At 41.5% G+C, this 25,956-nt stretch overlaps 2 protein-coding genes across 8 annotated transcripts in view; both read left to right on the top strand.

Moving 5' to 3' along the window:
- bsna (bassoon presynaptic cytomatrix protein a) overlaps window positions 1–12,100 on the top strand; it is a 90,052-nt gene extending 77,952 nt beyond the window's left edge. The window contains exons 6-13 of one of the 3 annotated variants that reach the window (XM_028994712.1): window positions 3–1,581; window positions 2,860–3,647; window positions 4,619–4,712; window positions 5,129–5,263; window positions 6,036–6,092; window positions 6,451–6,590; window positions 6,868–6,947; window positions 7,668–12,100. In XM_028994712.1, the coding sequence (XP_028850545.1) occupies window positions 3–1,581; window positions 2,860–3,647; window positions 4,619–4,712; window positions 5,129–5,263; window positions 6,036–6,076 (2,637 nt within the window). In that variant the 3' untranslated portion in view covers window positions 6,077–6,092; window positions 6,451–6,590; window positions 6,868–6,947; window positions 7,668–12,100. Of the gene's footprint in view, window positions 1–2; window positions 2,353–2,859; window positions 3,648–4,618; window positions 4,713–5,128; window positions 5,264–6,035; window positions 6,093–6,450; window positions 6,591–6,867; window positions 7,085–7,667 lie in introns of all 3 variants that reach the window. The other 2 variants (XM_028994710.1, XM_028994711.1) reach the window with 2 other exon arrangements.
- Window positions 12,101–12,449: 349 nt separating this feature from the next.
- Window positions 12,450–24,771, top strand: tmem201 (transmembrane protein 201). Of its 5 annotated transcripts, none has more exons than XM_028994716.1 (11): window positions 12,450–12,825; window positions 12,983–13,103; window positions 13,444–13,638; window positions 15,686–15,865; window positions 16,261–16,586; window positions 17,842–18,042; window positions 20,390–20,598; window positions 22,202–22,264; window positions 22,349–22,687; window positions 22,768–22,896; window positions 23,079–24,770. In XM_028994716.1, exons 1-11 carry the CDS (start codon window positions 12,587–12,589, stop codon window positions 23,174–23,176), a joined length of 2,100 nt encoding a protein of 699 aa, XP_028850549.1. In that variant the 5' UTR covers window positions 12,450–12,586; the 3' UTR covers window positions 23,177–24,770. The 5 variants fall into 5 exon arrangements, with proteins under 5 accessions (XP_028850549.1, XP_028850550.1, XP_028850547.1 ...); XM_028994717.1 differs by having other exon boundaries at window positions 22,349–22,621; window positions 23,079–24,768; XM_028994714.1 differs by having other exon boundaries at window positions 22,202–22,687; window positions 23,079–24,771.
- The last annotated feature ends 1,185 nt before the right edge of the window (window positions 24,772–25,956 follow it).

Here is a 25,956-nt window from a genome sequence, read left to right as displayed (position 1 = left end):
AGCTGGCTGCCCTGCAGCAGAGCTCCCTCCTGAGGAAGGTGAAGCGCACCCTGCCCAGCCCCCCGCCTGATGAGACCCAGCTGCCACTTGTCACCCCTGCCCTGCCCCAGATGTATGTGCCCTCTGTGCCCTCCATGAAGGCTGGTACCCGGCCTGGTCTGATTTCCAAGGCGAACCTGCTGAAGGACCTGACCCACGAGCTGAAGGCTGTGGAGCAGGAATCCACAAAGCTCCGCAAGCAGCAGGCTGAGCTGGAGGAGGAAGAGAAGGAGATTGATGCTAAGCTCCGCTATCTGGAGCTGGGCATCACACAGCGCAAGGAGACACTGGTGAAAGAGAGAGAGAGGAGAGAGATTGCATATCTTCGCTGCATGGGTGACACACGGGACTATATGTCAGACTCTGAACTCAACAACCTGCGCCTGGCAGCAGCGGCAGTGTCCCTGGAGAGCAATGGTCTGCTGACAAGGCCCAGCACTGCGCCACTCAGCCAGTTTTCTAGTGAGCTTAACACTGCTGCTCAGTACCCATCCACTTCATCTTTTGTCTCCTACCAGTATCCTCAGAGCCAACCAGCACCTGCCCCACAGGCTACCCCATTCCAAACTTCTGGATTCAACCAACCTCCATATCCTACTGTCTCCCAAGCTCAAGCTCTTCCCCAGCCTACACCCCTCCAGACCCACCATCCACCTCCATCATTCTCAACTCAGAGTTTTCCACAAAGCCAGCCCCCATACCCAACTGAACCTGTGGTGCTGCCTCAAGTCCAGACAGGGCATCCCGGTTTCCAGCCTCCTCCTTCTGCAGGTCCGACTCCATATCCAACTCACACCACTCCGTACCCAAGCCAGGCACCACCCTACCCGGTCAGCCAGGCAAGCACTTACCAACCTCAGGTCGACATCCTCACTGTGCACCAGCGACCCCGGCAGACATCACTGGCTGACCTGGAGCACAAGTTGCCCACGAATTATGAGGTCATAAGTAACCCTACTGTCGTTGTTACTACAACAGCACAAGACACAACCTATTCCCAGTCAAGTATGGCTCCTTCATATGGACAGTACACTCCAAGCATGGTTAGCACTTATGGCCCATACATCACTTCCGTTTCAAGTACTTATGGAGGTTACTCTACAACCACACCAAATGCATATGGGCAGTATACTACAACTGTAGCCAGTTCCTATGGTCAGTATACTACAACAGCAGCAAATACGTATGGCTACACAACAACTACAGCAAGTTCCTATGGACAGTATACAACAACAATGGCTAACACGTATGGGCAAACCACACTTTCTGACAGGCTGCATTCGGTTGATAGCCCTTCCACCTATGCTAGCGACAGTTTGTATGGTTCCTCCAATCTGGAGCAGAACGTTCCCAGAAATTATGTGATGATAGATGACATTAATGAACTAACCAAAGAGGGTATGGGCACAACCACTGACCCACATCGCAACGAGGGTCACGGCCGTTACGGGGGCGATGGTGTCCACACACGAGGGGGGAGCTCCTACAGCAGACCAGAAGATGAGCGAGAGGAAGACCTATACGACCATCATCACAGCAGGGGTAAGAGCACCGGCGGCTACCATCCGCGAGGGTCAGATTTGCACGGCCGGGTAGTGGGCAGCAGTAGCATGGGTGGGGGATCCTCATATTACTATGATGACTACAAGTACTCAATGATGACATCACGTGCAGCCCAGAGACATTCCTCCAAGAGCCTGGCCCCTGCTGTCATGTCTTCCAAGCGGAGCAAGCACAGAAAACAAGGCATCGAGCAAAAGATTTCCAAGTTTTCCCCTATCGAGGAGGCCAGGGATGTTGAGGCTGACCTGGCCTCCTACACCATGAGCACTTCCACCACCAGCGGCTATGGCTCCAGGTCAAGAAAGCTTCAAGACAATTTTGGTTACGGGTTACACAAGAGTGTGTACGATGCACAGGGCTACTATGAAGAGGATGACAGGTTTTACAGCCATGGCAGGTCCCGCTCTACTGGTTACGGCATGGACAAGATCACCTCCAGGGACACGGGCTACAGGAGCCGGTCATATGAGCGGGATTATTACGACCGGTCATACAGGAGCAGCTATAATCGTGGGCGCCCCACATTACGCTCACAGTATTCTGAGGAGGAGAGCCCACTCAGCCCCATGGGGAAGCTCATGGGTGTTGGGCGTGGCTCCTTGGGGGCAGACCCCAGTAACGCATATGGCTCCAGCCACTCTCTGCCCGATGTGCAGGACCACATAAAAGACCTGCCCAGGACACACGTCTACAAACCTGATGATATGTACATTATAGACGATATGCATTGTGCTGTTTCTGACAGTGAAGGTAATTGGCCAATGAATGCCAAAAACACTGCCTACTATAAACATCCCCCACCCACCCAAAGAGAAAGAGGGACAGATAATCAAAAAAGAGGAGTAAAAAGCTCAGTGCATGCTTTTGTGGCATCTTCAGGAGACAAGCAGCTCTTGCCAAAGTTGTTGTTCCCAGCTCCAAGACTGCATGAGCCATTGTCTGCTCTTTTTCACTCATTCTCATTTCCCCCTGTGCTTTTGCTTTTTTTGCATGTGCTGTATGTAATTTTTATTTTCATTGTTTGCCCTGTGGTTTTTGGTTCAAAAGTGAACATATTCAATTCAAAGTATGATTCTATTAATATCTTAGGGTGCACATTGTAATGTCTGTGTGGTGTGCATGGGCATTAAATTTGCTTGTGTTTTTCTGTCCTTCCTTTTCTTGGTTCTTTCTTTGTTTCTTGCATGGCCTCAGTCTGCATGCCTCTTTCACCATCGGACATAGAAATTGACTGTGATCTACTTTTGGTTTCCAAAGCCTACCACTTGGGCCAGGAAGAAACCGATTGGTTTGAAAAGCCACGTGATGCCCGTAGCTCCCGTCACTATGGTAGCGGCAGCCACTCCTCGGGGAGGCGGAGCCATGTCAAACACACTTACCACGACTATGATGAGCCTCCCGAGGAGGACCTGTGGCCACAGGAGGACTACGGACACTCCCGCCACTCATCGTCACGGGAACATCGTCACCATGGCAGTGGGAGCACCGGAAGACACTCCTCATCACGCCACTCAGATGAGCCACGGTCCTCACGATCATCTCGTTCTTCAAAGGATCCGTCAATGCGCCATGACTCCCGGGGCATGTCTTTGTCCTCAGTGAAGAGAGGAGACTCCCGCTCCCAGGGGTACCACTCCTCCGATTATTCACGCGATCCAACTGGACACCACCATGGCCCACGTTCTGGTAAGCCATCCTCACATCACCAGGTCTCCTCCAGCAGGAAGCAGCAGGAACTTCAAGGCCACCCGTCCTCCTCCAGACAGCCTGGCTCAGCTGCCCCAAGTCAGAGGAGCTCCGGTGGCCCTCCAGGGTCAAGCAGGCAGCCTGGGCCATCGCAGTCTTCAGACACACAGCAAGGCCAGCGGACACAATTGCAGCAGCAGCCTCAGACCTCTGCTGCCAGGCCAGGGCAGCCGCAGCCTGCAAGTGGTGTGGCTGGGCAGCCACAGCCATCTCAAGCTCAGCAACTCCAGGCCAAGCCAGGTCAGGCTGGTCCTGCAGCACGCCAGCCTGCAACGGGAGCAACACCAACTCCATCAGTGGTGAGTCTATCTAATTAAATTTCATTATTGAGCCATATTTAAAATTATATATTTGTATAAAGAATATACCATTTGGCACTATTGTGGTGTGATTGACAACTGCACTGGTATGTGTTTACCTACATTAATGGTAAAACTTTTATCCCAGTGATAGTAGGTGAGAAAAAAGTGATATATTGTGAGACAATCTGATGATCTGGTGTATGGTGTATTATGTATTTGACTGCAATTGCTAAAAATAAATTAACATCATTAATGCAGCTATACTTTCTACTGTGTGTTTGCTGAGACAGTGTCTGCATTGCTTTTCTCGTTCTGCTATAAGTTCACAGGAGTCAGATAGGGAAGATTTAGTCGTCTTCCTTCCAGCACAGAGTGGAGCCGTGAGCAGCCTGCCACAGCAAATCTAATCACGTTTATGTCCTTTAACATTCTGTAAAACTTTGCAATCCTGCCAGTAGATTAACATTAAAACTATAGGTTCAAAAAGCATTGAAGTAAATAACCATTCTTCACAGTCATGAAGAAATGAATTGTCATTTAAGATACAGGGAAGCCCAGAGTGAAACTTAGCCAGGAACAACGGGAATGAATAGGTTGCCAATCAACGTTTCATTTCCAGTAAGAATGATACACTTCTAAATTTGATTAACTGAAAATTCAATAGGAAATATTTTCTCTCCAAAGCAGCCAACGTATGATCTTTTGGCAAAAGTTCAAGCTGTTAATACTCTACTCTTTATATTTAATTGAAAGCATTGACTGGGCATGCCATGCAAAATGAAAATCAGACTCTCTGCTCGTGTCTGATTAATTTCCACAATGGAGTGTCACCCGCTTCTGCATCTATTGTGTTTGAGCAGTATGAGTTTTCATTATTTCATGCAGGCAGTGCATACAGTACAGTACAGTACTACAGTATTTATGTTAAAGGATTAATAATGGTCTGTCTGTCTAAACACTCCAATTAGACTGAGCCTAAACCCACCCCTGTAACTGCTATTGGAGCAAAAGCAGTCCCAATCCAGCCCCCAAAAGCTGGCCAACCCCCTCTCACAGGAATAGGTAAGATACACGCACATGCAGGTAATGTTTGCGCAAATCAGCATATTGTATATGACAGATTATTTAGATTCGTTGATTTTACAAGACAATCTGTCCATGTGACAGTTCACAGTAAGCCACTTATTACATATTGATGTGTTGGTTGTTGTTTGCAAGTATTTAATGACTAAAATTTTAATTATATATGGATATATACAATTAAATCAGATATGTAATTGTGTGATCTTTGCCATTCATTCAGTTGGGGATTTTTATTGGGTAATACAACATAATTCAACATAAACAACATACAAATAAATCACTTTAATTTCAAACAGAAAATACACACATTGATAACAATCTGTAATTTCTGTAGTACTGATGCATGACGTTATTTTTTACTCTCACCCCTCACCACACCCATTTTCACACATCAGGTTCCAAGGCTGGGGGCATTGGCTCGAAAGCAGGAATTGGCAGTGCTGCAGGCCCGATGGGGATGGAGGGAGAGAGTGTGCTGTCCAAGATCCTGCCAGGAGGAGCAGCAGAGCAGGCTGGGAAACTTGGAGAGGGTGAGAAGTGCTCACAAATATATTCAGTACCGCTACCTTCTGCGTGGGAGATGTCAGTCATCTGGCTCCTCCCATTTAAAATACAGAAAACACTCAGTGTGCTTTAAAAGAGAACTTAAACAAATAACATGTAAATAAAAGTGGACCCAGCATAGATGCCTTTCACGCAATGAGATGTCTGTTGAGCAGTTTGTGCAGAAGACAAATTGTGTTATATTGGAGAAGAACGTGAATATAAAAATGTTATAATTTGTAGAGCTATAAGTTGGACATAACCTTGGACACTGCAGGAATCGGTCTCTCTCCCTTTTCAATATTAAAAAGTCTGGCAACATTTGCTCTTGTCACGGGTGGGCTGGACATGGCATGAAGGAGGACGCATTCGCACGATTTCACGCGACAGGGGACTACACACGAGACAAGGGAACATGAACACGCACAATGACCACGAACAGACACGAACAGGATAGCTTTATACAATTATATAAATAGACAACAGGTGAACACGATCAGGGAACATTACACAGGACGAACATGAAACTCCAGTCCAGAGTCACCCCTGCCGGTCCGGATCATGACAGCTCTGTAATTAAGAGTTTTATATATATATATATATATATATATATATATATATATATATATATACACACACACACACACACACACACACACACACACACACACACACACAAGAGATGTGGAGATCTTCTTCCAGCATACCTCTGTTCATATCGCTGACATCCTTCAATCACTGATCTTTCTCCCCAAATAGCTATCTCTGGATTTGGCAAGAAGTTCACCTCCTTGTGGTGAGGTGTTGAAGTCAAAGGTGAGTCTGACTTGTTGATTTACAGCCAGATTCTATATTTAAGTGCACTAGCTCTAATGAGTGTAATTGTGACTTTTGGCACAATAAAGACGTTAAGACATTTACTGAGAAACTTAAAATAATAAGGTAGAATTTGTCAAATTGATGATATGATGACACACCAGCATTACCAGCATTTGTCAGAGCTAACACTGATATAATGCCATATACAGTAATTGTTTAGTTTGTAGAAGAGCTGATTGGCGGTTTTATTCACAGGGTGTCTGGATAATTGTCGAGGGTGACATGAGCATTTTATGTGAGGAAGAGAGAGAGTTTTTGTGTGAGTGTTTGTTTCACTTTTGTTTTGTCATTTTAGGATTACCATAAAGTGATGGAGGAGAGCTGTGGAGAATTATGATTTGAACTAAAAAACCTATGAAGTTCCCCTTCTGTGTTTTAATTTAAAGAGAGTAAATGAGAGAGTGAGAGAGGGAGAGAAGAGTTCTGGGTGCACTGGTGAGAAAACTTTATTGCTTGAATGTATTATTATTATTATTATTATTATTGATCACACTCAAATGATCATATAGCATTTGCATGCTATTGTGTATTTTAATGTGCTTTAGATTTATCATATATTTATTATTAAGGGTGTGTTTAATGTATTAGTCTATTGCTTGGATTCATCTGTTTATGACACCTGTCATAAACCTGTCAGCTGTTGTTGTTATTAATGTTACACCATATGTTGTACTTTATAGCTTTTTTCTGTTCTTTTTTCTTTCATTTTCAGCCAACCAGGAAGGGAATCAAAGAACTGTACATATTCCAGACCTGAGCACACAATGCTGCTTTCCCCTGGCAGGCCAGACAGTAAGGATCAGATCATGCTACCATCCGCTATCTACTAGTATATCATTCTTCTTTTGGATATCCTGTCTTGGCCCAACACTATAACCATGACATTACCAATTCATTTTACAAAACATAAGCATCAGTATCTCACAAAAGTAAGTAAGCCACTGACATTTTTGTAAATATTTTATTATATCTATATCCTTAGGACAACACTGAACATATGTAAAAACACTTATGTAACACAATGTAAAATAGTCAGTGTATAGGGTACATGGCTGACAGCTCATGAAAAAACATATCTTCAATCAGAAGGTTGCCAGTTTGAATCCTGATCCACCAATGTGCCACTGAGCAAAGTACCGTCCCCACATACTGCTCCCTGGCACCTGTCATGGCTGCCCACTGCTCAACAAGGGTGGTGGGTTAAAAGCAGAGGACACATTTAGTTGCGTACACCGTGTGCTGTGCTGTGTTTTACAATGACAATCACCTTACTTTCACTTTCAAATAATAATAATTATATATTCATATATAATATCATGGATACCATGTGTTTGCTGCTAGCATTCACACATTCATTTCATTCATAACATTAATTTAATTTATGCAATTTTTTATCCATCTTGTCGCCAAAAATTAGGTTGAATTTTCTGTGGACATGCAGCTACAGACCAATCAAATGTCAGTGGCTTTCAAGCTGCCTTTCACATCAGTTTTGTTGTTTTTGTCTTCCAGATCTTTCTGAGGATGATAACCAAATGGCCAAAGAAACTCAAACTTCAGATGATATGAATTCCTTCCTTCTAGAGTGTAGAAATATGGATCAAGCAAGGAGCAGCAATGGGCTCTGATTGTTCATATGTTTCCTTCCTTCCTTTCTCTGACAATACGTCACATGCATACCCGTATGCCTGGTCCTGTAGAGAAAGCTGAGGAGCATTTTCAGTCATTTGGAAGGTCAGAAACTCCATCTTCTAATGACACACACAGAGGACTGTTTGCCAAATGGGGATCCTTGATTTCAAACTCCTGTGCTCGGATGACAACTCCCAACTCCCAACTCCCCTCTCATGAGTGAAAGTGTTTTTTGAAAAAATAAATCAAAGAAGATGAATTTCATAGGTTTTTCCTGTAAAAGGCCCTTTGCTTTATTTAAAATAGATTGAATTTAAGAAGAAGAAAAAAATATAAAAAAAAAATAATGACAACAGAAGATGACGTGCTCAGAAGATGCTCCGTTTTTATCGCTACATTCCAGAATGGAAAAGCCCCCTTTTTGTTTTTGAATGCAGAATCATTTTTCTTCCTGTTGGATTTTCATTTGTTCCTTTTTATTTGTTGCAATGTGTTTAAAGAAGTGGAATGCATGTAACTTTATATTCAAGACCTCACACTGTTTACCATGTTCAGCACAGTGGCCATAAGACACTTGCTGGAAAAACAAACAAGCTTGGAGAGAGAATCTAGAGAATTAAGAGCCAGCATAGGAGAGTGATGGACCATCCAGAAGAAGGCCGTTCAGGACGTCCAACTCAGATCCTCCAGGATTTAGACAGGGGAGCAAAGTGTAGTGCAGTCAGCCAATCGTCAAGCCACTCACGGGCTGAACGACGCCACACTCCCGCGCTCAGGAACTGAGTTCAGCCATTGCAAAGCCATTAAGAAACTTGCCTATGAAACCGGCCACACCCTGGCTTCTGGAGTTTCTGAAATGTTAGCACTGTTCATCTGACCTTTTTAAATTGAGTTTCATACCGCCTTAATTTTTTATTTGTTTTGAGTCTGTTTTATTTGCACATTTGATTTTTTTTTTCACATGATATGTGGAGAATTTTTGTAAATACTAATAATACTGATAGTAATAGTGAAACAAAGCAAATCACATGCTTTAATTTTAGCCATTGTAATTTTTTTCTGCCATTGTTGATGTTAATTTATTTGTAAATGTTATGTTGAATTTATTTTTTTATTTATAAAAATATTTAGTTTTTTTAAAGCAATAGTTTATGACAGTCAGTCACTCAAGGAAGAGCACAAGTTTGCAATGCTTTTGAAATAGTGGTCAAGATTGTGACACCTTCATCTGTTGCTCAGAAATGTCCTGTTCACTCGTCCCTGGAGGCCGCAGTCTGTCCACCCGCTCCAGCGCCACTTCCCCAGTTCCCAGACTCCGAGCACAGCCTGCCAAGCCAATAACAACAATACTGCAATCAAGTGCCTTGGCACAGAACCCGGTCTAGCTTGCACGAGCAGATGTCAGACCCAAATAAACTAGCTGCTAGCGTGTTGTTACGAGCTCATCCCAATCATCTGCGGTAGACGGTGGCAGTGAATCTGGGGCAGCGCGGGGCCAGAGAGACGGGTGCAAGGTGTTCCATCCGTGCCTCGTCTGCTACACCCCCTTATCCTCAGGGTGACTGTAAGCAAGTCTCAGCTCACACAGCTTAACCAATAAGGGGGGAGGATCTTTGATCTTTTTCGTTATTCTCCACCCTGGCCATCCATGATTCTGACAGTTGTCATGGTAACCTCTCAGGTTGGTTTTCTTCCCATCTGCACTGTTTTTTTTATTTTGTTATTATTACATTTCTTATCCGCAGTGGACAGGTTCAAGGCTCAGGGCGTAGTGGACAGACCCAGGCCCCGACTTCTTGTCTATATGGTCAATCTGGGAGCAAGCATGCTTCCCGCCGAACATCCAAGATGTGTGTGTTTCCCTTTTTGTGTCGATGTGTGAATGTGTACGTGAACATTTGTTTCTAAGCATGTGTCCATTCATCAAAAAAAATAAAGAACGCAAAATCTCATACACAAACCTACAAAGAAATACAGGAGTGGTCAAGAATGACTCTTCATTTTAAAAAGTTCTATGCAATGATTATTATTTGGATAAAAAGTAGAATAGGAGTATAGAATCACCATCAAAAAACACAATACTTGTCTTGTAAAGGGAATTAGAACATGAACTAGATATATACAGATTAATCTTGTATATATAATAACTACTTGTAACGTTAGAAATTGAACTATTGATAAAATGTATATTGCTTTTTGTTTAGGATTGCTGTGGCATGTTTGAGTCCCCCTCACACATTCCCATTGTAGGTGCCATCATTTCTCTTCACGCATATGTTGGTGGGTAGCATGGACGCCCCCAATCATTGTGCTGCTGGTCCAATACTCATCACATGAACAAAACTGCAGTGTTCAGCTGCAAGATTATGCACTTGTTATTCTGTCAAGTAAATCAATTATGAAATATAAATAAATAAAGTTACATAAATTATATATATATATACACACACACACACACACACACACACACACACACATATATATATATATATATATATATATATATATATATATATATATACATACACAAATATAAATATAAAAAGACATTTTATAAATAACCAAATCATACATGAGAATTAATCTGTTGTAACCATATTTCTAATTAAGATGGATGTAAACATATATTTACCTGGTCATTCTATGTATGAACTTAGTGATTATGATTTGATTTGAAATTTTTTGCAATATTGGAGGATTGCCAATATGTAGAATTCTGAATAATATAAGTTATGACTGAGAGCTATGATTTGAAATAATGTTCAATTTAGAGCACACTTCCCTGCAACCGTACTGGCAATCTAATAAATCAGTACGCCCTTGTTTTTTGCTTTGACCAGTGCTTGTTTTATGATTCGGTATTATCCATAATTCCTCTACAGGACATCCAGAAACATATTGATAGTAAAGTAGATTGTGAGAATTCTGGTAAGATGATCTGGAAACTATGTGATCTTTTTTTAAATAGAAATTCATATTGTACAGCTATCTATATATCCTAAGTGGAAAGAATGACATATTTTTTCATCATAAATGTAATAATCATTACATTATTTTATCATAGAGATTAAATTAAATATTGCTACACTCGTTTATCTCTGGGAAATATATGGACTGCAAGTGAAAGATTATCTTTACTGTAATATTTATGTTCGACTTTTCTACAACTGTGTTTTGGCAATCCAAAATGATTCACTGCAAAAATGTCTGCAAGCTACAGTACAAGAGCTCACAATCACAGAAAAGGAAATTCAAAATGTTTACTGAGGAATAATTGGTGTTGGTGTTCAATCTTTTTTTGCCTCAGGAATGTAATGGGAAATATTAATATGCATAGCAGAAAGGGCTCAATTCAATACTGGTCACCTGAGAAAGCCATGTTATTCTCACCTGGACTGTGTGGAGAACTAGACATTCATCTGTTTTTTATGCCGAAAACTTGTCAGACTTTTGATTCGCGCAATAGCTGTGCTAAATAATGCCTGCTGAGGGTTATTCTGCGTGGCCACATTCAGGACCATAAAGATGAACACATATAGGGTGAAAGGAGAGAGGTAGTGAATGGTGGCTAATACAAACACATTCCTCTAAAGACAATTAGGGAGAAATGTTCACATCTTCTGTGATTGGTTTTCTCTTCTGTTTCTGTTTTTGCTTTGTAACAAGTGCATGACCTCTAACAGCAGCCCATTTAGCCATCTAGAAGCCCACAGACAGCCATTTCTTCACTGTAAATATCAGAAAATCGTGAAACATCTCTGTAAACATCTCTGATGTAAATCTAAAGTGTACAACGATCACCAGCATGGGAATCGTTCAATGTAATGCCACACAGACCAACTTGCCAGATTTGTGCTTTTGTGTATGAAAAGAGGAAGAGGAAAATAACAACAAATTGTGTAAAAAAAAAAGTAAAAAAAAAAAAAAAACCTTGTGTATGTGGCCAGCTTGTGCAGAAAGAAAAAACATGAAGTCATATTTGGAAAATGGTTCAGTGTATAATTTCTATACTGGTTGTGTTTGTAAAATTAGAACAAAAAATACCTTCCTTTTAATGGGATACCCTGGCTTCCATACAATTTGTGGGTGGGGCTGAGACTAGAAAGCAGACTGTACTAATATCAATTGGAACAGAAAATGACAGAAGATTAAATTATTTAAAAAATGTTACATTCACTGTTGTAAGTGCAATGATCTATAATTCATGTACCCATCGTGAACCTTGTGTATGTTTCAGTGTATTCTTGTAAAGAGTTGTAGACTTGGTGCATCATGTCATGTAATGTGATGAATGAAATACATTTTAAAAATCACGTTTTGATCTCTTTTCTTGAGGAAATTATTATTTAGTGAGAAATAATGTAATTAGGAGAGAAAATGTAATCGCCATTGCGTTTCAGGACCGTTGCCCACAGCCACAACGAGCGTTTAATGACGCCGCCTGCAGAAGAAGCGCGAAGATCTCTAGCACACTACTTCCGGTTACTAAAATAAAAGTCTTTGCTGAAAATATGACAGCTTCGTTTTTACCCTAGACCTCTGTCCATAGGGCAATAAACACAAATATCAAGCAAGTGCGTCAGGTTATAATAAAATTATGGTTGCTGTACTACTGTCTATGACCTATTGTACATTAATACTTTTTGTGAGGAAAAAGACGCATAAAATAAGCCTGCAAGAATAGGTCTGTTTTTTTATCTTGTTACTCTGTGTTGATGAAAATACATTCTGAATATTATTCCAGTAGGTAGAAATATGTGGTTCTGTAGCGATGGTAAAACAATTATTTTGACATTGTGATGAGGCCGCCCTGTCGTGACCCGGTTGTGCTTCTCGCGGCCATCGACATTTCACCGCGTGCAAATCGCGTCTTCTGCGAAACCGCTGTCTCTCCGCTGCGCTGCTTTCTGTTGACTAGTTCGGCGACCATGGACGCGTTCAGCCAGATGCTGTTTGAGCATCCCCAGCTGGTGTACGGGGGGTTCGGAGCGACGGCCTGCGCCGCCGGAGGCGCCCTGCTTTACCGGATCGCCACCAGGTACAGTGCCGCTGGCGACAGACAGGAATATATTACTCTCGGATGCAGGCTTTCTATTAGTCCTTTACTATCGGAATAGCCCATTCTTGCCCGGTAGTGCGGAGGGGGCGTTTCAATGTGATAACGCTGTGTTTACTGTTTGTTATTAACCCCACAGGAAGAAGCCGACACACGTGATTGTGAATTGCTGGTTTTGCGACCAGGACACTGTGGTACCGTATGGAAACCGGAACTGCTGGGACTGTCCCAGCTGCGACCAATACAACGGTTTCCAGGAGGTGATGCTGACACGTCCTCACTGTGCATTTAACGCCGCCGAATGATCACTTTTTGACGTTTCTTTGAGGTGCGGTAAAGTGGGCACCTCAGTAAATTTACTCCTCTGCGTCTTGTCTGTAACGCTGCCTTGTTTTGGGGCGATGTGAGCACAGAACTGCGTAGATCCTGCATAGAACTGCGTAGAAGGATTTGTAAACAATGACCTTGTGTGTGTGTGTGTGTGTTTTTATATATATATATATATATATATATATACACACACTTTTTTTTTTTTTATTGTTGATTGATTTTATCTTTTGTTTTTTTGTTTTTTTTTTTACATTTTCATTTGCTTTCTAGAATGGTGACTACAACAAACCTATACCAGCACAGTATATGGAGCACCTGAACCATGGAATTTCTGCTGGCCTGCCGGCGCTTGAAACACCAAAGACGCTACAATGGGTGAACTGCCAGATGCTGCTTTGTAAGAAATGCAACCACAACCAGACCCTGAAGATCAAGCAGCTGGCGTCATTTACACCAAGGGAAGATGTAAGTATCTCAAAATGGGAAGTATTTGGGATAAATAGCTGATTATATTTTCTTCTGCTATGTTACCAACGGAAACTATGTATGTCATTGCCCATATTTATAATGATTGTCCCCCCAAAGGCATGAACACTAGATGAATTGGCAGCTCCGTATTGTCTGTAGGTGTGTCATGCGATGTCCCCACCCAGTGTGCCATGATGCCGCAACCCAGAGTAGGAGTAAGTGGTTGTGGAAGGTGATTGGTTGAGAAGATTGACTAATTACACTACAGCTTTATGATGAAAGGGGACTAGTCTGAAATGGAGTAATAAACTCTTCCTTTTAGGGAAACGTCCCAGATACTTGGCACACAGAGTGTTTTTACTTAATCCTTGTAGGGTTGCACGATATATCGAAAAATGATCGTTATCGCGATATTAACATATGCGATATCTGTATCGCAAAGAGTTGCGATAAATGAAATTATTCTGCATCCAAAATCTCATACTGTATACTACTGTGATGAGCCGTCGCCGCGAGGTCAGGAAAGGAGAAATCAGCTCAATCATGAGTGTTTCGGAATAATGCTTTTTATTAAACGAAAGACAGTAGGTGGCGCCAACAGCCAATACCTACTCTTCCAGACTTTACATCTCTTCTTCTCCTCCAGACCTACACAACTACATCCCGGGGTAAAGTTTCTCCCCTTGCACAAACTACATTAAATACCCATAACACACATCCCGAACCCCAACAGAACACATTTACCCATAACATGGTTAACTATTTGCAGTCCCCAGGCGTGTCCCGTCGGCGCGTATCTCACCAGCAAGGCATGCTGGTCCCAACTCATTTGCAGGGCTCCGCCGCCACACAATATATTGTATGTGAAAAACAGTATGCGAGGCGAGTAGTATGTCCAGATTCATAGTAGGGATGCACCGATACCGCATTTTCTAAAGTACTTGTTAAATGTCCGCCGATACCGGGGACCGATACCACGATCTGAGAAATGTCTGTGTTTGAGCAGCGTGTTTCCGACCACCTCAGAGGTAGAAAATGTGGTATTCCTGCATCTCCTCCATGTAGTATGCGATTTCGGACGCAGCATTAATTTATGTGCCAAGCATTTGTGTATCCAAATTTGACCAATCAAGTGGGCCATCTATACCCGCCTCCCAAGTAGGTGATATAATGCTATTGGCTAGACCGTGCCATGTAATGTTAATATTAATTTTGATTTATGTGGATGTTGGCAATATGTTAGTGTTTCCACTACATAATTTATTTAAGGCCTGTACACTTTGTTTAATAGTATTTTCTTATTTCATTTTTGTTTAATATTTTTTAGATATATCAAAAAACAGGCAAGGAAATATTTAGTTTAAAAGATGCTCTTGTTTTAAGACACTCTTGATGAGTGTATGGTTACATGTAAATAAAAAGTAATCTTTGAAAGCAATTCAAATTGTTGGTAGGTCTATGGTAACAGCAAACCAGAAATCTGAATATCTGCTGATAGATCAGATGAATATATATTACCTGTTTATTTAAGTATGATCATTACATATATAAATGATTTTTTTAATAGCTAATAATAATAATAATTTAAAAAGCATTTATATTGCAAGAAATATCATTATCGCAATATTCAACAACAATATCGCATATGGAATATTTTCCCAATATCATGCAGCCCTAGATCCTTGTCATCTATTACTCTCTTGTTTACTAAAGCTTAATCATGTCGTATAGATCCAGATCATGATCTTTCCACCAAAATGGAGATAGAACGTCTAGCTCTTACCTCTAAACAGCCAGTTTTTGTCTGAATTAATTTGATCTTTTTTAATCAGTGTTGCCCTGTTTTAAATACATCTTCAGCCTCTTAAACAAAATTACCATCAATTGAATACTCTTTCTTGCCAGAAGAAAGAGTAAATTGCATTAGAGCATTATTTTTTTTGTGTTTGTGTGTGTATATATAAAATTTGATGTGATGTTCAGAGCTTTGACAGCACCAGGTTTTTTTCTCCCTGTACACCAGTTTTCTGGTCTTCTTTTTCAGGATAACTATGATGAGGAGATTGAGGTGTACAAGCACCACCTGGAACAAACCTACAAACTGTGCAGACCCTGCCAGACAGCTGTGGAATACTACATCAAGCACCAGAACAGGCAGCTGCGGGCCCAGCTTTTCAACTACCAGCTCAGATGCAGCCGGGATGTTGATAAAGCCTCCTTAAAGGTGACCCCCTGTTGTCATCCATGTCATTGGATTGGATTAGAGAATACATCGGACAGTTTAATCATAGGTTAAATATCAGGTTCTTAAATATTGAGACATCGATACTGATCTTTTTTTGGATTTGAAGACGTCCTTTAACTGCAGACTTTCAGGTTTGAATTTACATCCAAACCAGGTAAAAGGTGAATTCCAACAGTTTCAAATCCAGTGTGGTCGTGTATAAACCCAAAAAGATTAGAATAGTGTTGGTATCCCAATATATATGGACCTGACTGTAGGATCCAAAGCCAGTGTTATGAATGAATTTGAATGTGAAAAACTAAAAAATGCTTTCATCAGTAATTATATGAAGTTACATTGCAAGTTAATTTATTTTTCTTTTTTTTTCTACTTAGAACACTTACTCACTCTCAACACCAGCCAAAGTAATATTCCTGCGTGTCCTGGCCTTCCTTTTCTGTATGTTCCTGGTTAGCGTGTCACTAATTGGATACGGTGAAGCCAGTGGGTCTCCTGCAGGCATCTCCACAGCTGCACGCCCCCCACTCAACAGCAGCGGTGAGGGAAGCCAGGTCTGGGCTGGGTTGCTGTACCAGCTACCGGAGGAAGTGCTAGAGAACGCCAGGATGCTCTGGTACTATGCAAGTGAGCACCAGGTTGGCGTGGCTTCCATCGGCCTGTTCACCTGTATCACCGGGGTGGTCTTGGCTGGACAAGCCAGGTAAAGTGCCAGAAACTATATTCAGACTGAAATTTCTGTAGAATACTCCAAGCTGCCAGCTGGAGCCCCCCAGTCCATTGAAGTTTTCCATAATGATGTTTAATAAAATAAACCCTCTGCAGTTTAGAACACATTAATTTTTCTTATTCCATCAAATCACAATAGCAACACGAATATGACCTTTTTTTTTTTTTTTCCCCCCATCTTACAGAAGGTTACAGAGCTTCTGCATTGAACAGACTCCCAACCCAAGCGAGACTACATGCAAAAATACAAAATGGTTACGAATAGAGATAAGATTAAAACCACAACAAACAGCTCTGTCAATATTAATATGGAAAATAATCTTCAAATAGCAGACCACCGATTAGAACGCTTCAACCTTCTTAAAGAGCATGAATTAATTAAACTAATCTCATCGTCAAATCAATGTACTTGTACAACGTACTTGCACATTGGATCCGCTTCCTACAACATCCGCTTCCTAAATCATAATTGACACATATTTTTCTCTTATTGGACAATCACAAACTCTGCACTGACACCACTTGCAGGCTCACTCTACCCTGGAAGTGGGTCCATCTCTATATCACTCCTCAATGTTTCCTTTCTTTTTTCCTCTTGCCAAGAGTTTTTTTTTTTTTTTTTTTTTGGGGGGGGTTCCTTGTGCGCAGAAGGGTCAAGTGTGGGGGGTGTCAACTGTAGGGCTTGTCAAGGCGACATACTGTACGTGATTTTGGGCTATATAAGAAATACATTTTGTTGTTGTTGTTTCAGTGTTTGAACCAGCAACCCACTTGTGACCGGTAATCTTGTTTTCCTCCTCTGGGGCAGTGGTGGCCTAGCGGTTAAGGAAGCGGCCCCTTAATCAGAAGGTTGCCTGTTCAAATCCTGGGCTGCCAAGGTGGCACTAAACCTGTCATGGCTGCCCACTGCTCGCTAAGGGTCATGTGATTGGTTAAAATCAGAGGAGACACTTTGTTGTGCGCACCGTGTGCTGTGCTGCAGTGTATCACAATGACAATAACTTCACTTTCACTTTTTTTCACTTTCAACAGTTAGATTACCAGTCCTCTTTCTAACCCGCTAGGCCAACCACATGCCCTATTGGATGGTTATTGGATGTATTGCGAGTTACTGAGTGTATTGGTAGTAAAAGAATTGTAATTAATTTTTAGCATTGGACTTAACTACAAAATGTTTTAAAATGTGCTGAATTTAAACAATGATTGAGAATAGTCTTTTTGTGTTCTAGGATGAGGAGAATTGATGCAGTAGCATCCATCCTTTGGTTTCTGGTTACATGTCTGTACCTGGCTGAAATCTTCTCAGAAGATGTCCCAGACTGGCTTGGCACGGCCAAGTTTGGCAGCACTTCCTTGTGTTGCTTGGTGGGCTTCACAGCTGCAGTAGCCACACGCAAATCCATGGGTCAGAGAAGAACCAGAGGTCGAAGGTCAGAATCTGAACAGTGACACTTAGTATTTTAAAGAAGAACCATTCAGTGCACAGTAGTATAAAATGTATGTCAAATGACATTTTTCCACTTTCACTTGATTAATTGTGTCTCCCTCATTTAAGACTTTACTTACTACTGATATGAATGTTCCTAGTTACATAGTTCACATACTTTACTACATTTGGTGGTTATTTGGTACATATGCTGTGTTTCTGAATGCCAATTCTTAGTGAATTTGCCATAGTTTGATGCTTGATGTGTCCCACACATACCATTCTAAAAACTGTCAGAGGGCTGCAAATTTTAGTGTAAGATGCCCCCTCGCTACTGGATTAAAGCACTGATAACATTTTTAAACAATGTTTGAAACCCACAACCTTTGTCTACTTATTTTTATCAGAATAATATATTGTCAGACAACTGCATGGCTCTTCGTAACTCTACTAGTTCTGAATATGACGTTGTAGACTCTATTCTCTCTGCAGTTTATTGAGCTATTGAATTAACATCTGACTTGAATGTGATGGCCTAGTGTGTGTGTATGATGTGTGATCTGCTTGGAGTGCCAGCATGCTGCCCAGTATTCTGTCTCCTTGCCCTTTCGTTCATAACAGGAGGCCAAAGCTATGATTTCATGTGAATTGTTCTCACTTACCCTGCATGCTTCCCAACTCTCCTCTTAATGCTCCTCCCTCCTGTAAGGCCGCTTTATTCAATATTTTTTCTTTTACTGTACAGAACAGTGCACAATTGCATTAGAGGATGTTCCAAAATGGTTTATGTTGTGGACTGTTTCAGCTTTACTAACATGCATCTGATCCTCTCTCAGCAAGTTTGTGACCTTCAGACATTTAAATCCCAGAATTGTCACATTTACTTAACTGGTATGAACAGCATTTTATGCCAGTTACGGTTAAAACCATATTGATGAAAATGTTCCAGAAGTTGTGTTAGGTCTGCTGTAGATGGCTGAGACCTGTACTACTTCAGTCCTATATGTTGGTGGTTTTGCATGCAGCGTGTAGTGAAATAAATGACATATAAATGTGGCAAGATGCCTCCTATATTAGCATTTCATGTAACTGAAAATGTATAAGAGTTTTTGTTTTTAGAGGTACAATGCTGTATCCTCCTGTTGCCTCCTGTAGCCATATACATGTTCATTGTTTTGTGAACTGAATTACAGTTAAAATGTTTTTTTTTCTTCCCCTTTTTCTCTGCCAAAACATGACAATTGTACTCTGTGCCATTCTGAGGTTTGTACTTTTGGCCTTCCACAGTTTTGTACTCTTACAGAGTACAGAGAGGATGCTAAACTACTGATAAGCCTTGAGACTTTTATCTCATTCATCAGTAAATCAAAAGCACTACTAGCATTTACTCAGTAAAAAACACTTTTATTCTTTAATGGTATTTGGAAGGTGAGGTGCCAAACAGGCATTATGTAAAAGACAAATATATAATATTCCTGTCCTGTTTCAAGTTGTCCTGCCCTGTGCTGTAGGTATTTGTGTATATACAATCATGACATTAATCTTTTTGAAGGAATTGCTTGTGTACCGTCCTAAAAGAGTGATCTGTGTGCTGGTTTTGCTGGTGGTTTCTTTATGGCACGACATCCCACTGACTAGTGCTGCATACGTCACTCCATGTGAATTTGGAAATATGCGTGGATGTGCAAATGAAGACAACTGACAGCGGAAAAAAAAAAAAAAACAGCATATGCAAAATCATTTATGGGGTGTGTTGCTCTACTGTTATAATCAACGTCAGAGTTGTATTGTGTTCTTATTTAAAGTGTGTGTTCCCTTACATGTGACGACCATATAGTAGCTTGATTTTATATTTTCTTGTTACTATTTTATAAAGCTCTGTATCTGTTTTTGAAGTAAAATAAAACCCCTGTGAAAGTGCAACATTGTTCAGATTCATGCAGTTTTTTTTATTCACTTTGCTTGTTTTTTATGCCCCAGCCTAGATGATAAAATCTGTTATAGTACTTCACTTTCCACGTGTAAAATGCTTCTCTTATTGTGCAGCTGCTTTAAATGTGTGTGGCAAAATTCGTGAGTGAGGCTGCAGATGTCTTCGTCACCGACTTGATAACAGACTGAAATCTGGCTGCATACCTTCAGCATGTTAAGATCTCGATGGGGATGTCAGGCTTAAAGTTCATGCTGAATGATGCCTGAACAAGGAAGAACTTGTCTGAGTGTCAGGCTTCATCTTAAATGCACTGTTTTCTGTGGCACGTCTGTGTGTTTAGTCCTTTTTTTATGAATATAACCTTTTTTGTATATGGATGAACCAACTTGCCTGCTGAAGCTGTTCTGTTTTCTTGCAGGTATCTCCCCGGCAGTTCACGCCCGGGTCCCCTGTTTCCAGAGGTCACACCAGGGTCCCCAGCATTTGTTCCCTCTCCGCCCCCCAACCTTGCGCAGCTCCTCACACCACACCACAGCCAGAGAGGCCGAAAGGCATCACCCTCCTCGCTGCCCAGCCGGCTGAACCGTGCCCTGTCCCTCGGCACCATCCCTTCTCTTACACGGACAGGTCAGGATCTTCTGAACCATTGGGAGTGAAGCCATGTGTTTTTGTTTTTTTTTGTTTTTTTTCCTCCTCTCCTCTTCACCTGGGTAATACATTCCTACCTGATTGGCATGCTAACATTCACGTTCGGTTGATTTTATACATTTTTAGTAGTAATAATGTTGTTAGGTCTGCTGTAGATGGCTGAGACCTGTACTACTTCATTTAAGATGAATAAGCAGAAAGACTGGTTGTTGCTGTTCTCCTTCCATGAGGATGTTGCCTTTGAAGAATGTTGCAGTGATTCTATTGACGTGCATTATATCAGCCATTATCAGTCACATCTGCAGAAATGTTATCTTTGCTCAGGAACAGAAAGCAGTTGTTCATTGAGCAAAACACACAGACTTGCATGTCCCATCAGGGCCCTCCTGGCTGAAGGCCACATTGCTGCTATGTACAGCCCATGAAGAGGTGCGTGATTGGGGAAATGCACGGGCCGCTGCTTCTGTGAACAGAACGGGGAGCTCAGTCGTCACGTCAGGTTAAGGCCGCACCCATCCAGGGAATTTAGACAAGTGCCAAGGCTGGAAATAAAACACTCAGCGACCAGTGTGAGTGACTGGTCAGGCGCTGCCTAGATCCTCACTGACCTGTCAGATTTCAATTTTTGTCAAATGATTGCATGTTTTCTGGTTTGCTTTTCAAATACATGATCAACTTTTTATGGAAAGCTTAGCCTCTGAGTAGTTCTGGTTCCTCCTAAGAGTTATATTTGAGACATCACAACATTTTAGTAGGCATGTTTTTTCTCTGTTTCTCTTCAAACCAGCATAGCTGTTTCCCCCCCCCCCCCCCCCCCCCCCCCCCCCCCCCTTCCCCTCTGATTTTTACAGGCCGGTTGGAAATTAGGTTTTCTGGCAGGGATTATTTGGCTTTTGGGAGTGGTGCTAAATGACTGTTGTGAGGAGAGGAGGCTGTTTCATGCATGCGTGTTTAAATGAGCGCTTAGACCCTGCAGTCATCTCTAATCAGGGATCTCAGCTGGACAGGTGCCGGCCTGAAGCCTCCTGTCCACCATCTCATATTTCATCAAGCACGCCAACAATCACACACAATCACTCCTAATAGTTCGAAGCTAAGAAATCTTGATGTCCATGCTGTGGTTCCCACTCAGTAAGAGTGAAGTTCATCCACCCAAAGACAAACCCCGATTCCCTCGCACAGTGTAGGACGTTCAGTAGCAGCAGCAGCTGGGTCATCACTCATCTTTTGCTTGTCACATGCTGTCGTCCGGTGCAGTAACCTGCCAGGTTTTTTCTTCTTCTTCTTCACCTGTCACATCCAGCCTGCCTTTTTTTTTTTTTTTTTTTTGCTACTGCTGTGCTGCACTATTTGTAGAACTAATGGGAACACAAGATATTCTTGGACTATTTATAAATGGCTTATATACAATTGTTTTAATGGTAAGCCATTTATATTTTTAACTGTGGGGATAGGTATTTTGGAATTGTACATTGATTACTGGTTAATGTGACAACAATGCATATATATTTAATTTTATTCTACTATATCCAAAGCAGGGCTTTCCAAACAGGTTTACTATTTCATTTGCATTATTTTTCAGATTCAGGCTGCCTTTTTAGCGGGAGTAGGCCCTCATCACAGTGCAAAGACTCCTCACCTTCAGGTAGTTCAATTTTGAGTCTAGGATGGTGCTTTTTAATATTATTATTATTATTATTTCTTTCTATTTTCCTTGGGGCTTGTACAGATTACTTCTCCCTCAAGTCTGGGAGTCGTCACTCTTCACCAGGCCCTTCTCCCACACCGTCGCTGGCAGGTTCAGTCACGTCCACTTCAAGCTCTGCCAGGCATCGTCGCCCTCTCATCAGCCCGGCCCGGCTGAACATTGGCGGGCGCAAACTGCAGCTGTTCTCCTCATCCGTGGAGCCACACTTGCCCTTACCCTGTGTTCCTGAGCCTAGCCACGTTTCCCACAATGTGTTTATGACAGACACCATTCCTTTTTCATCCCATCATCAGGGTAGGTTCCATCTGTGCTCCCTGCGTGTGGCTCAAGGCTGCTCCAACAAAGCATGGGTGAAATTCAGTGTGTAATAAATCATAATTTTCACTTATGTGCAGACTCTGACTCTTCTTTATTAATCAAAGAATCACTCTTGTGTTCAGACCTGAGTTCCCTCCTGGAGGTCGGCAGTGTGTCTGAGCGTGTGGATAAGAGAACAGACTGCTCTTCAGGCTCCTCCCACTGCAATGTGGACACGACCACGGGCAGCGATTGCAGGTCTGGATGGAAGGGTGAGGACATCTTCTGGAACCAGTGGCAGTACATTAATAATGGTGCTATGAGTAGTATGACACTAAGTACACAACCCAGGTGATGTCCATTGCTTTTTATTCAGACTGCACCACTGCTGTCCAAGATTGCTGCTGATGGAAAGGCAAAGTTTTTGTCTAAATTAATTTGTCTTGCTTTGCAGGTCTTCTCGGACATTCCATATGGCCCTGCCTACTGGTAGCCAGTCTCACCGGCAACTTGCTTTTCTGCTCCGTCTACCTGCACTGCAACTGGAGATGATTGTCCTCTCACATCCGTGTGCTTACTGCTTACATGGCCGCCAACCTCCTGTAGTCAGGATCCTCGGAATGCATTGTAATGTTTTCCGTCCTCAAGATTCCTCCACATGTGCAGGTTTATACTTCATTTGAGTAAGAGGAAGCTACAAACATATTCACTCAATGTAACCAGTCTGGGGGGGACAAATAAGGCCCCAAGATCATGCACAGGACTGTCATACTGGTGACACTAATTATACCTGTTATTTGACAGAAAAGTACTTTATTTGTCAGGAGTTGTGTTTTGTCTGGCTTCTGAGTCAGGTGTGTGTGTGTGTGTGTGTGTGTGTGTGTACACGTTATTTAGGGCCACTACACTGAAGAAGAATGTTTGTGTTTGGTGAAGTGCTGTGTCCAAGCCTGATCTTTCATTGTCCAAATGTAAAAGTCCTGGAATCTGAGGAGTGCAAGGGGTGCAATATGTTAAAAAAATGCTGCTGCTGTTAATGAGTTTTCTATTAAATTTGTTTTTACAGAAATGTCTTTATTTTAGTCTTTATGGTTTCCCTTCCTAAATTACAACATGGTTGCATGTTTTCTGTGTTTAATATGAATAAACCTTCTAAGTATAGACTCTTTATTTTAATGTATTACCTGTTAAAATATCTCATCATTTGGAAACCTTAACAGCAATACTAACATTTCATGAATTTTTATCTAAAGGTATATACATAAACAGGTGACTACTGCAGTCGCACCATTTTCTTCAGTTTCATTTTGCCCATTTCATCTTTTCTTACATTTGAAGATAGATTTAGCTGGTTTTATGTGAGCTCTGTTGTATATATTTAGTTCTCTGTTTAACTAATGCCATGGGTGAGGTTCTTGTAGTTCATATGATCAGTTCAAATCAGATGAGACCATAGTACTTATTGTTTTAATTGGGGATTTTCTGGACTAATTAGGTCAGATTGGTGAGCATGCACATCTTAAAAGCTTTATAATAGTGTCATAATTGACTCTTGAATTAGTTTCACAAACCCTTTTCATTGGCTTAGACTTAACATTGCAAATTGAAATGGTTCTGTACTGTATTGTTTACAGATGGCTAACAATGCGAGGTGCTTCATACCATTTAATTGTCAAAAAGAAAACACCTTGTGCCTCTCGGCCAAATTACAGTAGTTTAATTACAGTAGTTAGTCCTCTGTCCAAAGCAATTGAATTATGTGTCTGATCCTATGTCTTGAGTTTGAGCATTGCCTGAAGAATTCAGCAACTTCTGTAATTTTCTGTTTTTTGTAAATTATGGATATTGCTTTCACCAGTCATTGCTTGTGGACATAAGTACTGTTGCTGTGCTGTTACTATGGGTATCAAATAGATTTACTAAAATAACCTCTGTAAATATGTGAATTACTTCACATGTTCTCACTCAGTATATGGAATTAGTGCATTTTATGCATATGATGTATACTCTCCATCCACACATTAATATGAAATGCTTGCATTATTTTTCATTTATCTTGTGGTTTGTGTCAATATTTTGTACAGTGCTTTGTATTTATGTGTATTTAATAAATAAATATGCCTGGTCTTTATTGATCAGTTATTACCAGAGTAGTAACTCATTCAGCTAGTTACTTTTCTCATGACAACACTGACACTTCTTTGTTAGTCTAACTCATGGTGAGACTGAGTGATTTTTCTTAAGAAGAGCTGACTAAGAAACTGACTGTTTCATCACACTGGATAAAGTAAATATATATATATATTTATATTGTGTAAATCGCAGTAATACACTGCAGGTTGTTCTATACTGGGAGAATTGTGTATGTATCACCATTACAGATCTTTTTTGGTTCATGTTGGACTACTGTAGAATTATCGTTACATTAAAGATTTTTTTTTATTATTATAGCTATGTGCTGGTTGGGGCGTGCATATGTGTTTAATTGTCAGGAAAAAATAATACATTTATTGTAATGCAAACTATTGTAAAATAGTGCAAATCAACAGAAACCACAGGGTCTGTATCCCATTTTTGTGGATATAGAGCAGTGCAGCCACGTTCTGGTCAGGGAGTTCCATGCCCGCCACCAAAGTGTGCGACAATGCACGACATCAGAAGAAGAAAACTATCAGGACGATACAGATGCCTTTATCCAGAGCGACGTACAAGAGATAGTTACACGTACTGTAATTAGACCGGCATCTTACTGCAAACTGAAACAGCGCGGGCTGATTAAGAAAGCCGCTGTTTTCAAACACTGTCGCGATCAGAGAAGCGCCTAAACTTTACAGACTAAACACCTTCCTGTGCCCGCGAACTTCTGACCTCCGACGGATCCAGTGATGGAGCCGTGCGACCGTGGGAACAGGATAAGGGGGCGGAGATCAGCGTCGTGTTGCCAGATCAAGACTATTACCGCCGCCTCCAAAAACCACCAGTCTACAGGCCGAAGGTGCTGGTGGCAAGGCAGGAGTGGATAACCGGCAAGCCGCTGACAATGGTTGTCTAATCGATATATAATAATAATAAGTATGATTCACTGCAACATGGGCTAATGCGCCCTAGATCATCTAATTTCAGAATACCGCGAAATACGAGTGAACGGCAATTGACGATATGCCTTCCACCATATTTTGACGACCAAATAAACATAATATGTATAAGATATTTGTACTTCCTTATTAAGTTTATTTCATACCAGTGAGATAACATTGTCCCTGCTTGGTCCTACGTTGGAGCTGTTTAGTGGTTTTCTAAACTTGTTTGTTTGTAATTTGGCCGGAAGGCGG

The sequence above is a fragment of the Denticeps clupeoides genome, chromosome 10, assembly GCF_900700375.1.
Source record: "Denticeps clupeoides chromosome 10, fDenClu1.1, whole genome shotgun sequence".
In the NCBI taxonomy this organism is placed as follows: Eukaryota; Metazoa; Chordata; class Actinopteri; order Clupeiformes; family Denticipitidae; genus Denticeps; species Denticeps clupeoides.
The sequence above is the reverse complement of the archived record's forward strand: the minus strand, read 5'-3'. Positions and strand labels throughout refer to the sequence as shown.